Source organism: Leucoraja erinacea, chromosome 25 (genome assembly GCF_028641065.1).
Source record: "Leucoraja erinacea ecotype New England chromosome 25, Leri_hhj_1, whole genome shotgun sequence".
Lineage (NCBI taxonomy): Eukaryota > Metazoa > Chordata > Chondrichthyes > Rajiformes > Rajidae > Leucoraja > Leucoraja erinaceus.
Genome location: NC_073401.1, coordinates 20674490 through 20688882, shown reverse-complemented (window position 1 = coordinate 20688882; position 14393 = coordinate 20674490). Strand labels below are relative to the sequence as shown.

General features: G+C 41.4%; 1 protein-coding gene across 3 annotated transcripts in view; it reads right to left on the bottom strand.

The window, feature by feature from the left end:
• The window catches only part of sfi1 (SFI1 centrin binding protein), a 98076-nt gene that overhangs the window by 11321 nt on the left and 72362 nt on the right, over positions 1-14393 (bottom strand). For 2 of the 3 annotated variants that reach the window (XM_055655968.1, XM_055655969.1), the window contains 4 exons: positions 13230-13519; positions 11269-11364; positions 5008-5332; positions 2534-2687 (listed from right to left, as the gene is read on the bottom strand). In XM_055655968.1, coding sequence (XP_055511943.1) covers positions 2534-2687; positions 5008-5332; positions 11269-11364; positions 13230-13519 — 865 coding nt within the window. The remainder of the gene's footprint in view (positions 1-2533; positions 2688-5007; positions 5333-11268; positions 11365-13229; positions 13520-14393) is intronic. The other variant, XM_055655970.1, reaches the window with a different exon arrangement.

The window sequence follows — 14393 nt, the reverse complement described above, 5'->3', positions numbered from 1 at the left end:
ATGGGTCTTTGTCCCATTATGGAGGGCACTGTCTGCAGGGTGTTGTGGAAACTGTAAAGCTAAACAGTCCTGGGATATCATTTGATGGGGAAAAGAAACGGTGTGCATCATAATCTGTCTGCAGATTCCGCCAAGTTCTAGAACTGTGAGGGATAGCTGCACCTATTTCCTTATTGTATTTTCAGTTGTGAATGGCTATTTTAACTCCCTGTCAGTCAGGACCGGCAGTGAGACTGGACCTGAAAGTCTACTGTGGAATGGGAGTTGATGCACCTATGAAGGCAGAGCTACAGTTCAAGAAGTCTCTACGCTTCCTTCCAACAAACAATAACCAGCTCCCTGTCCATGACAAATTCGCCCTTAGGTGTCGTGGTGTTAGAAGATTCTAAATAATCCTCACATTATCTGCAAATGGTTTCACCTTCTGTAATCTATCCAACCACCATGTTTTTTATGTGTTGAAAGAAACTGCAGATGCTGGTTTACGCCAAAGATAGACACAAAGTGCTGGAGTAATTCAGTGGGTCGGGCACTGAATGGTCGAGAAACAGGATGGTGACGTTTCAGGCCGGGACCCTCCTTCAGACTAAGATTAGCGGGGAGGGAATTAGAGGTAAGAAAAGTCACAGGTTTTCCACATAAACACAGCTTTCTAACATTCATGGACATGATTCACAATTATCTTGCCTACCCTGAGGCAACGTGGATCTCCCAGTGCTATTGAGATTGCAGTTAGGGAGAGAAGCCAAGGCTATCTTTACCAATGCTAATTATGGTGGAGTTCAGGACAGTATAGGTATTGTAGTTCATTTTGGTTAGGATCAGCAGCTGTCTGAACAAGAACTGCAGGATCTTTGAGATTTTCCAATTAGATTTTCTTGTCCTAAGCAAACATTCAGAGACCAAGCTCCAAGTCAACATCAACTCAAGTGGATCGGACCTGCACTTAATATTTTCAAAATAAAGGTAATTAAACAGCCCACTCCCAAACGTGCAACACCATTCTCTGACAGTAAAGACTGACGTCCATGATGAAATTGCATTCAGTGGGCACAGCCGTAGGAGAAGAGAGCATCTCAAACCCAGTACAATGATTACGGTTTACCAGGTTACAACATTACCTGTGCCCTCCTCCAACCTCATCTACTGTATCCGCTGTTCCAGGTGTCAACTTCGCTACATTGGCGAGACCAAGCGCAGGCCCAGCGATCGTTTCACTGAACACCTCCACTGAGTCCGCCTTAACCTACCCGATCTCCCGGTGGCTCAGCACTTCAACTCCCCCTCCCATTCCCAATCTGACCTTTCTGTCTTGGGTCTCCACCATTGTCAGTTTGAGGCCCAGCACAAATTGGAGGAACAGCACCTCATATTTCGCTTGGGTAGCTTACATTCCAGCAGTATGAACATTGACTTCTCTAACTTCAGATAGCCCTTGACTTCTCTCCATCCCCTTCCCCTTCCCCTTCGCAGTTCTCCCACTCGTCTTACTATCTCCAACTACATTATATCTTTGTCCCGTCCCCTCCCCTGATATCAGTCTGAAGAAAGGTCTTGAACCGAAACGTCACCCATTCCTTCTCTCCAGAGATGTTGCCTCACCCGCTGGGTTATTGTGTGCAGTTTTGGTCTCCAAATTTGAGGAAGGACATTCTTGGTATTGAGGGAGTGCAGTGTAGGTCCTCAAGGTTAATTCCCGGGATGGCGGGACTGTCATATGCTGAGCGAATGGAGTGGCTGGGCTTGTATACTCTGGAATTTAGAAGGATGAGAGGGAATCTTATTGAAACATACAAGATTATTAAGGGTTTGGACACGCTAGAGGCAGGATGCTCCCGATGTTCAGGGAGTCCAGAACAAGGGGCCACAGTTTAAGAATAAGGGGGAAGCCATTTAGGACGGAGATGGGAAATACTTTTTCACACAGAGTTGTGTGTCTGTGGAATTCTCTGCCACAGAGGGCGGTTGAGGCCGGTTCTCTGGATACTTTCAAGAGAGAGCTAGATAGAGTTCTTGGAGATAGCAGAGTCAGGGGATATAGGGAGAAGGCAGGAATGGGGTACTGATTGTGGATGATCAGCCATGATCACATTGAATGGCGGTGCTGGCTTGAAGGGCTGAATGGCCTACTCCTGTATCTATTGTCTATTGTTACTCCAGCATTTTTTGTCTACTTTCGATTTAAACTAGCATCTGCAGTTCTTTCTTACAGATTACCTGTGCCCTTGTGTATTTCCTACAGCAGACACCTCAAAGCACTGGAGAGGAAACCTCCCAGTGGAATTGGTGATAAGCAAACTAACATCAATATCATTTGCGAGAGTCACATCCCCATCATCAAGACGCTGATTACACTTGACTCTGTTCCGTTGACCACATCACTTGCATGATTTGTCAATCATTGTCAAACATTCAAGGATATGCTTAAAGCATCTTTGAAAAAGTGCAACATGTCCAATGGTTCGTTCGAAAACCTGGTCCACGATCACCGCAACTAGGAAAGGTTGATTTGGATCAGCTGTTATTTGTTTACCTTTCTCCTGGAAAGATGGACTGAGGAATTCTGTTCTGTCCCTTAAATGATCTGGAGAAAGCAGCTGTCGAGTTGTGTGTTTAGGCAAAACTCGCTTGTCCTTTTGAACTTGGTGAGCACCAAACCCGTTGTTCCTGTATTCATCCTCATTTGTCTAAAATCAAAATGGGTATAAACAGTTAAATACATTTATTTTCTGTCTCCTGTGATGGTGGCTGGTAGATTAGGGATCCAGTTTGACAGATTCACACCCCCCAGTCAGTAACAACAGCACTTTTAATTGCCTTTTGTTTTAAGATGTTACGGTAATGTAATAAATATACCAGCTAATTCAAGAAATTTAAAAGGTGTGAAAAACGGGGCTTTGGTGAGTTTCAAGGGAGTGTGGGAACTGCAGCTCCTGAATGTTAAAGGGAACGAGAGAACCAGAGCTCTGGTATGTGAAAGGGAGTGTGTGATTCAGGGTCCCTGCATGGTCAAGGGAGCATGGGAACCAGGGTGAGGAGAAGTGTTTGAAGGAGTGAGGGAACCAGGGTTTTTAAAGGGAATGTAGGATCCAGGGCCAGATTACTGAAGGGAGTATGCAAACCAAGGCCATGGTGTGTTAAAGGGAGTGTGGGAATCAGGTCCCTGTATACTGAAGGAAGCTTGGGGACGGGCCTATGGTGTGTTGAAGGAATTGTTGGAACCAGGGCCCAGTGTACTGTAGGAAGTGTGGGAACCAGGGCCACAGTGTGTTGAAGGCAGCATAGGATCCAGGGCGACAGGTTAAAATGTATCGTGGGATTCAGGGGACCAGTGTGTTAAAGGGAGAGTGGGTTCAAGAGCCCCGTGTGTTAAGGGAATGTGGAATCAGGGGCTCAGTATGTTAAAGGGAGTGTGGGAACCACAACTCCTGTATGTTAAAGGAAGCATGGAATGAGAGGGCTGGTGTATTAATGAAAACTTGGGAACTTGGACCACAGTGTGTTGAAGTGAATGTGGGGTCTAGGACCCTGGTGTGTTAAAGGGAGTGCAGGAGTGAGCATATAGTGAGGCAAATGCCAAAACATCAGAATGTCTTAACAACTGGATAGCAGATTAATAAAATGTTATAGTATTGAGGATTGCTAATAATTTGTTTTGAGACAGATAAAATGCAATGTGCAAGAGAGAAGGAAGCATATGTTAATAAGCTCAAGTATTGCTGCACATGTGGTTTACTAGCAAAATAAATACAATTACATTTTTTTTTTTTTACTGATGCACTATCAGATATCATGTTTCCCACAGATTTTCTCACTTCCCATTTTAAAGCAATGTTCTTATCCTATGGAAAGGCAACTCTGTGTGTTCCAAGCCAGCCCTTAAATCATCACCACCCAGCCCTTTCAGCCTTAATATTTTCAGCTGAGAGTGGAATGGGAAGAAAGCCTCTGCAAATCAGCAGGCCCCCATCACAGACTTTGTGAGGGCAAGTGACAAGTTTGAGAGGGAGCAGATGGCCCAGACCTCCTAGCTCTGGCTGGCTCAACAGTTCACTGTAAATGGAAAACTTCACATTTCCATCGCATTATTGGCATCTTAAGCTCAGCCAAACCTGAAACTCAGCTAAACCTCCCAAATACCTGCGTTTTGAATTAGTTTTTGTCACTAAGCTACTCTGAACACAGTTTACGTATTACCAAGACCCAAGGACACGGCAATCAAGTTCTAGAGTAATGATGGAGGCACAGATTTCTGGGTTATGTTGCTATTTACAAGCATGAATGATCGACTATAAGGGCATTCCAATAATTGAGCCATGGTGAAGAGGGTGTGCTTGAGTATTCGAGCAATGTACAATGAGATTCTGGTGAAGTTCATTCAGTGATGAGGTTTAAAGCTCATCCTTTCATACTTAAGGTTATGCCCAAACTACCTTTGGCAAATAGAATCAACATCTGAGGTAAAAATATAATGTTGGGTGTGTGATAACTTGCCTTCAGTCCTGTTGCTACTTAACGGAAGGAGATTTTAACTGATCTAACTTTCAATATTGGGTGGCAAGACAGGTGTAGAATCAAGCAGAGTATAGACAGAAAGAGCTGAATATGAGGAAGCTAATTTCATGCATGTTACCACCTTTCGAGTACAAGTTATTGGATTTAACACATTTACTACACCCTGTTGCAGATGATTATTTTTCAAAATATGGGAGACTATTTTACATTCCTTATACGATACGATATAACTTCATATAAAAGACAAGTAATTCAACCAATAGGCAAAGACAATAGCTTTTCGAATGACACAACAGCTTTTGCACTGCAGTAGATATCAAACCATTTTTGAGCCATTATAATCTGTGAAGAGCGCAGCAGAGGATATGCAGGCATTTAGAATGGAAACCAAGCAAAGGCAACCTGGTGTTAGGCAGTGTGCAAGGATCAGAATCAACATCCTCAGAACAAGCGAGATTAGCAGGAGAGTGCAGCAGAATAATAGTGGCTTACATTCCCTCTCTCCTTCCCCAGTGACAAGAATGCTGAAGGGGGTAGAAGCACATCCTTTCGCACTGGCTGCTCCTGCAGAGTGTCCATGGTGGGCCATGAGGGAACAAAGTGGGTAAAGGGTAAGGTCATCTGTGACTGCACAGCCTGTAAAGTTGCTGCTTGTGGTTGCCAGGTAACATGGTCAACAGTATCCTTCATAGAATTGTTCCTTTGGCTTGTGTGAGTCCTTACTTCATGAACTTTGGACTGTGTTGGAGTCTCCACTTTGTCTTCTGATAGAGAGGTTAGAGTTGACAATGATGAGCCCAGAATCAAAGCATTGTCACTGTAATCAAGATGGGGATAAATCAGAAGCAGAAAAAAACGTCAGATGCTGAAAATTATTAAATAAAAACAGAAAAATGCAGAAACAGTCAGCAGAACCGGAAATACCAGTGGAGAGTAAAAAAGTAATCACCAAAAAGTTGTTCTGTGAAAACTGGAATGGTATACAATTCTCTCCACAATTGCAGCAAATTCTTAGCAGCATTGCCTGAATTTGTAAACCTTACCCAAATCAACATTCGTCCAGATTTGTTGGACCCCAACCCACCAACAGCCCACCTCTGCTGGAGCTCTAACCTACCACTGGTCCATACCCGCTGGATCCCGACCCCTATCAGGTCTGCCTTGATAAAAGAACCTGTTCTCGTTTCGTGTGCTTACTAATTTCAGCAGGGTGAAATTTCTGTCTTTTCTCTCTTCTAATGAAATTTGAAATTTATCTAGCAAATATTTTTGTGTAGGAAGGAACTGCAGACCACATTTTAACCCAGAGTCAATCCTCTGCTTTGATCTGTGTTATTACACCGTACCCCTTCATATCTCGACTCCCTCTCCCCTGAAGTCTCAACCTGAAACGTCACCTGCTCTCCAGAGAAGCTGCATGTTCCACCACTAAGTTACTCCAGTATTTTGTGTCTAGCAAATATTTTTATTTTCCTTTTTTACTCTAAGATTTCATACATAATGCCTCACATGCTGCTCTCTCCAGAGTTTGAACTGTTTTTATTCTTTGACAGAGTGAACGTTTGTATTCCTTGTATTGCTCCCTCAGTATAGTTTCATTTAGTTTATTAATATCACGTGTGCCGGGTACAGTGAAAAGCTTTTTGTAGCGTGCAATCAGTGAAAATATTACGTGATTACAATCAAGCTAGTTTTATGTTCTGCGGTTACTTTCTTGTTACTTTTGCATTCTACTTCCCCTTTCCTTATCACCTATTTTGGTCATGCTATGCTGAATTCTAAAACGTTCCCAATCCACAAGCTTCTTGAAACAGAATAAGCTTTATCCCTTGATCAAATACCATCTTTACCTCGTGAGCCACAGCTGGAGCATTTTTCCAGTTTTTTTTTTGTATTGAAGGGATTTGTATTTATTGTAAACTATACATTAATTCTTTAAATGTTAGTAATTCTTTATTTCCTGCCACAATTTTTCATGCAGTTGTCCAACCTACCATAGTCATCTTGAAAAAAAAATTAAACTCGCCACATCCTCATTTATAAACATAAAATAGTGGTTCCAGCAATAAAATGGATGCTGTGCAGGTTTGTGCTCAGACTCTGCTGTGATATAGATAGATAGATAGATAGATATGCCATTTATTGTCACTATACATGTACAGTGAAACTGAAAGCTGCTCGTACTCAGTGCATACATACAATTTTACACAAAAAACAAGAAACAGAAAAACAAAACAGAAGGGAGATGGGGGGGGGGGGGGGGGAATAGGTGCACACAAATTCTACGGCGCTACATACATATATACATATATACAGATGGAAGTCCGTGTTGGGCGGTGTAGTCAGTGCATGTGTGGATTTGAATTTATGGTAGATATAATTCTCGGGAAGCAGCTATTCCTGAGTCTGTTTGTCCTGGATTTGATGCACCTATAGCGCCTTCCAGAGGGCAGCAGGTCGAACAGTCCAAACGCAGGATGGGAGCTGTCTTTGGTGATCTTCTTTGCCCTGCTAAGGCAGCGGGAGGTGTAGATGTCCATCAGGGAGGGGAGAGGGCAACCAATGGTCAGCTCAAGTTGCTAGCGGCCAGTAGTGGGTATAGGCTATCCCTCTGGACAGGCGTGCCGGGGGGGGGGGGGGGGGGAAGGGCTGCTAATGTTGTACCATTATTTATGAAGGGCAGTAAGGACAAGCCAGGGAATTACAGGCAGATGAGCCTGACATTGGAGGAGATTCTTTGGGACAGGTTCTACCAGCATTTGGAAAGACACGGACTGATTAGGGACAGTCAGCATGGCTTCGTATGTGGGAACTCATCTCACAAATCTCATACAATTTTTTGAAGAGGACACCAAGAGATGATGAAAGCAGAGCAGTGGATGTTATCTACATGGACTTCAACAAAGCCTTTGACAAGATTCCTCATGGTAGGCTAGACTAGAAGGTTAGATCGTATGGAATCCAAGGTGAGCTAGCCACTTAGATTCAAAATTGGTTTGGAGGAAGAAGTCAAAGTGTGGTTATGAAAGATTGATTTTCTGATTTACGATGATGAGCTGCAGGTACTGGGTGCCCTGCTATTTGTTATATACATTAATTATTCGGATAACAGTGTTGTTAAAACTGTTAGTAATTTTGCAGATGACAAACAAAATTTGTGGTATCGTAAACAGTGAGGAAGGATATCTAAGTTTACAACAAGATCTAGATCAGCTGGGAAGGTGAGCCAAGGAATGGCAAATGGAATTTATCTGACAAGTACGAGGTGTTGCACTTTGGAATGTCAAACCAGGACAGAACTTCTACAGTAGGTGGTAGAGCTCTGGAGAGTATTGCAGAGGAGATCTGGGAGTACACATGAATACAAAGTGAAAAAAGAGCATGGGCTTAAAAGTAGAGGGATGATTAAATTTGCTGATGATACCTAAATTAGTAAATGAGGTTAAGAGTGAGGAATTCCGTGCATTCAGTGCTCCCAACATGTAATATCAAGTGTACATTCTGTGACCATTTCACTGAGGACGCACTTTGTCTGCCAAGGCCTGCTGGATCTCACGTTGCCAACCATTTTAATTCCCTTTCCCATTGCGACCTTTCTGCTCTTGGCCTCCATTGCCAGAGTGAGGCCACATATAAACAGGTAGAACAACATCGCATATTCTGCTTGGGTAGCTCACAACCCAAGTATAAACATTGAATTCTCCAATTTTAAGTAATACCCCTCTCTCTTTCCGTGCTCCCTCCCAACCCAGTGCACACCCATTTCTCCCACAATCCTCACTGTTCCTTTCCCTTGCTGTGTGCACTTATCTCCCATCACTGTCCCACATTTCTCTTCTATCTCTGCTCTTTCCTCTCCCACTGTCCCCTTCCACGTACCCCTCCCTTACCCAACACCTTTTGGTCTTCTTTTCATCTCTTACCTTTGTCACTTACACAACCCATCTGCCAATCATACACCCTCCTGTATCCCCCATCACTTGCCAGGTTTTGTCCTGCCCCAACTACCTTTTCCAGCTGTCTCCCCCCTACTGCAATCAATCTGAAGAAGGGTCCCAATTTGAACCATCATCTGTCCATTCCCTGCTGCCTGACCTGCTGAGTTCCTCCAACTATGTTTTGACAGTGAAGATGATGAGTCTCGACTGCAGAAAAACATAAGTGAAGGTGGCTACTGTGGTGGTGAATAGAATTTCTTTGAGAGAAACATGTGAGGTAATACATATTTGGAGAGTAAACAAGACAATAGAATATGTAATAAATTAAAGGATACAAGGAAGCAGAATATTAAAATGCATGTCCATTGATCGAGGAGTGAACTAGTCTCCACAAGACCTCATCCCTTCAAAATGCTGACAAGGAGGTGAGGGGAAGTATTTATTGTTATCATCTTGCTGTAGGTGTCATCATTAACAGAGATTACAAAGAAGACAATATGGTGAAAGACGAGGACAAAGGAAGTAAGAGGGCAGGAAGTGGTATAGTGTGAGAGGAAGTCCTGCTAGAATCGCATTAAACAGTATTTGTCATAGTACAGAAGGATGGTTGTAACACCACGAGAGGGGTGGAGAAAAGATTGCCAGGACTAGTGAATTTAAAGTTATCAGAGACTGAGTAGGCTCAGATTGTTTTATTTGCACAGGACACAGAGAGAACATATAATTAAGGATACAATTGAGAGGCGACGACAAAGTAACTGGCTTTCCCTTAGAGAGAATGATAATTAGAAAAATTAGATTTACGTTAATTAATTGAAGAATTAGAGCAGAGGTGAGGGAAAAACAATTTCAAAGAATGGTAAATATAAATGCTCATCTGGGCAGGTGGCATCTTGCTCGACATAGATGAGTTGGGCCACACGGCTTGTTTCCATGCCGTATGACTATTGCATTGTGCTGTTTGCTGCACATTTCATTTTCAGTGGTGCTGATGCTGGATTGGGAAAGGTAAGGGGAAATTTGTGAGTGAATGAGAAAAGAGAAAGGGGAGAGGAAAAAAGGGAGAACAGGATAGAGGACAAGAAATGCTATACAGAAGTTAAATGGTACACCACCTACTATCATGAAATGTTCATTTCCAGGATGTATTTGGGGATGGATCACATTTTAGAATTTTGTCAGTGTCCTGTGTTGGCAAGAACTACTTAATAATGAGAAAGAGAATACAAGGTAAAGTAGCTTTTGAAATCGGGATAAACATAGAAACATAGAAATTAGGTGCAGGAGTAGGCCATTCGGCCCTTCGAGCCTGCACCGCCATTCAATATGATCATGGCTGATCATCCAACTCAGTATCCCGTACCTGCCTTCTCTCCATACCCCCTGATCCCCTTAGCCACAAGGGTCACATCTAACTCCCTCTTAAATATAGCCAATGAACTGGCCTCAACTACCCTCTGTGGCAGAGAATTCCAGAGATTCACCACTCTCTGCCTGGTTATCTGGCACTGTCCGGCATTCATTTCCTGAATTGCTGTTCCCAATAATACAAAGAACCGTCAAAGACAAGGAGTGTGACTGGAGATCTTGAGCACTCCTTCACAATTCTTGTGACAAGTACAAAAAGAAGAAATAATGGGATAACATTGGTTTTAACCATGTACAAATACAGATACTTCTATTCTAACACATCTTTTCAATAACACAAATGTGATTGAAGAATTAATGAAACACTTGTATTACACGGGCTGACATTGGTTATAACACGCTTTTGATCAGGAACCGGAGAACCACTTAAAAGTTACTTTGCAAATTGACAAGAAGAAAAAAAAGATGTCTGGAAAAAAAAGTCATGGGGAAAAAAAACATCCCCAAGTACCTATTGCATCTGAGAAATTAAAAATCACTGTCAGTTTCGCCTCAGGTGGCTATTGAAAATGACAAGCAGTTACCTCTATTGATACTTGTGCGATGATTCACTTATTAAACAATTTATCATACAGCCTTTGGTATTTTTAGCATGCAAAAATGAAAATAAACATAGCTATTATAAAGAACTTTATTTCTGAAAATCTGGATGAAATATAACTTTGTTATTGTGAGGCTGAAGCTCTTTAGCCACTAGCTCCTTTTTGGACATTGACAATTGTTTTTATAATGCGATTTTCTACAGCATGTTTTTTTCCGAATGCACACTGCTTAGACAACAGGAGTGTCAAGATCTAGATGAAGGCAATAATTATCATATTTGCTAAAAAAAAAAGCAAAGTCTATGGGTCAAATCTGAAATAAAATGGGTACAACAAAATAAGAGAGGGAACACAACAGTTTGTTTAAGAAGGAACTGCAGATGCTGGAAAATCGAAGGTACACAAAAAAGCTGGAGAAACTCAGCGGGTGCAGCAGCATCTATGGAGCGAAGGAAATAGGCAACGTTTCGGGCCGAAACCCTTCTTCAGACTGATCGGGGTTGGCTTGATTGTGTTCATGTATTATCTGATTTGATTGGGTAGTATGTGAAACAAAGCTTTTCACTGTACACGTGACAATAATAAACCTAAATGTACTAAAGCATCAGCAAAAATGCGACAATAGGTAAGGGTCAGAATAAGGATATGAAAGGGAATAAGAATATCGAGGGAGAACAAAATGGAATGATGGAAAATACACTGTAAGATCATGGAATATTTTTTCTCAAAGTGAGTGCAGCTTAGACAGAAAGTCACTGCTCATGTTTAGTTCTTGAATTAGTGACGACCTCTTATCATGGAACAATTAACAATACTGGGCAGTATTTAACAATAGATAGACATACCCATTGTTGCCTCTGTCCAGTAGCTCTTTCTTTTCAGGTGGTTTAAGCAGGAACTTTGGTTTTCTTGGTTGTAATCTCGCCTGACGTGCAAGGTGTCTATTGATACATTGAAGGACTGAATTAATCTTCAAAAGATGGATGCCAAAGTCTTTCCTAAAAATCATTTGCAATTAACTTCCCTCTGACTTTATTCACATAATTCTGCTGTGGAGCTTCAGTTGGTGCTCACAGCCTATTCCAAGCATTCATTACCATTGAAGAACTTGTAATAATACATTTAATTCTAGAATTATGTGCCAACAGTTCTCGCACCACATTGTCCACTCCGCAATGTGCTGCCAACAGCCCTTATCTTTAATCTCTCAACCTTGGCAGAGCAATGGTACATGAAACAAAGTTGTGTTTCTTTTTTCTTTTAATTTGAAAGAGACAACATTCTCTTACAAGTCCCAAAAACCAATTTAAACATGCCTCTTTAGGTGCACCAAGTAAACGTGCAGTATGTCCAATATGACCTGTATTATGTGCTGACAGAAACATTTTAATACAGTGAGCTTATTTGCAAAATTACATTGTTGCCCTGGAGGCCTATCTAATTAACATTAAACTTTCATTGAAGTGTTGATAATTTTGCTCTTCAAAATAAACTCTGTTCATAATCTAAGCATTGTAAGAGCAGAGAAAATTAATTAAGCCCATCCAAAACAATCTCTCTCAACAGGTCCATAAATTCATTTATTCTCCAAAAACATTAGTCATAATTTGAATCCATTCTGCAGCATACACGATCCTGTGCATCTCATTCTCAACATGAGAATGATCCATTTTGGGCCAATTATCTGAAATGTTTAAGTTACTCCAGGCAGGTCCTCACACATAGAAATGTATCAATATCAAAACATGGGGTCTGTTTGCAGTCCTTTCCTATGTTTTTCATATACAGGTAGTTGAGAACAGACAAGCTTCTCAAATAATCTAAAGCAATAATACTGCTGGAAAATTATGGCTTAATAATGATTAGTATCAAATAGCTCTGGGCTTAACTTAAGGGCATAAATAAGTCAAATTTATATTATCATGAGCTGATGGAAGTTCAATTGTTATTTCAGCTCTTGTCCAAGGGTCTGATTTCCCCCTAATTGGAGTGTTCCTGAAATGTCATCTTAAAGTCGGTGATGTTAACGTTCTAAAATAGCAGCTTAAACTGGACCATATACAATCCCACACTGGTAACTCTTTCACGAACGATCTATTTGCCAACCATTTCTAAGGAAGAGTCCCTGGGACATGCAGTGGCACCAATATAAATTAAGCATCACGCTACATCACTCACTAACATTTCACTGCACTAACATATCACCTTCACCTCCAGATTATTAGAACAAAGATCCAATCCAGGAAGAACTTGAAATGGCACTCGGTGAGGCAGCATAGTATGCACTCTTTGCACCACTAAATTCTCACTAGTCAATGCAGCAGTAGATTACTGCAGCGTTAGACTAGGCAGACTGAACGTGGATTTTGTTGATTGGTTATGTAAGAAAAGACCAGGACTCAACTGCTGACGAAGACTGAACAGCTCCTTTTATTCATGCACCTGTGAAATCAGCTCATCCTGAGCAGGGTTTTATCAAAGTATACTTCCTGCATTTTAGGAATTACCTTCATGGGTATTTTCTGCATCACTTGTGGGTGCGAGTAAGCATGCATCATTTGTAAATGTATATAGACTTCAAATTTAGTTATGTAAACAGGCTGTTGGTCAGCAACCAATGTATTTCCATCAGCTTAGTTAGGGTTGCTTTTATTTATCATTTTTACAGAAAGGATTCGCTCTGAAGTTTTGCAGACATTGTGAAATTGACACTGGGGAAAATGAGGTAATCTCTTCATATATTATGTACATATTTTTTTAGTTAATGACTTTGTAGCAAAGGTGAAAGGGTAAAAAGTTCACTTACAAATTGGTGAAGTCCATATCACTACCAGGCAGCACTGCTGAAAAGTTAAGACATTGGACTGGATCTGTTGCGGGTTTTGCAATCATTTTCTGAGATGCACTATTCAAGATCCCAGTCTTTGTACTGGCATCTTTCTCTTTGCAAACATCAGTAACTGGAAACTTGAAAGCCACATTTTTTTTTCGTGTCACAGCAGCAGACCTCTGTTTCAGCTTCTCACTTTTGCAGAGCACTCTTTGCTTCCAAATCATTGCACAGCGATAGACAACCTGGTGAAGGCTATAAGCAGTCTGAGGAGATAGGTTTGGAGTTCAATGAATGCTAAATTAAAAACAAAATATCATGACTAATATATTGCTAAATATACAGAGTTTTTGCAATCAATTTTACTTTGTGGGCATCAGTAAGGGCCAGCACTTCTTGCCATGCCGAACCCCCTTGAAGTGGTTGTCAGCCACCTTCTTGAACTAATTTACTCCCTCTCGAGAAAGTACTCTAACATTGTTTTGTGACAATGTCAGAACATCGACCCATCAACAACCAAAGAAACAATTATACATTTGCAAATCTCCTGATCGATTGTGGTCAATTTCAGCAGACTTTAAGCTGCTTCTCTTTGCTGCACTGGAGTGTCAGTCCAAAAGTTGATGCTCCACAGTACTTGCTGTACCTTCCATCAATGCATGTAAAAAAGTCCCATGTCATCTCCAATGCTCTACTTAATGTTTGTCATTCAACTAACATTGTTTCTTTCTTAAACATGGCCTCCCTTCTACTTATTTGACAGTCCTCAATTGTATCTCAGCCATTTACTGCACCTTCTCTCTCCTCCCAGATAGAGCAAGGATGTTCTCCTGATCCTCTCTCTCCACCCCATCAGGTTCAAGTTTATTGTCACATGCGTGAGTACGGTGAAGCACAGGTATAATGAAACTATCCTTTGCAATTTCTATCTCCTACAATGAAATTCCATTACAATTAGTCTTTTGTGACAATCCTTTCAGCATTCTTAGGAGTCATTCTCTCTACAACTCCCTGGTTTGTTCTTCTATCTCCACAGGCCATTCCCATTCTCTCAGCACTGTCCCATATAATCAGAGGAGATGCAACACCTGATCTTTTACCTAAACAGTCCTTTCAGGCGTATCACTGATTCACTTGCGT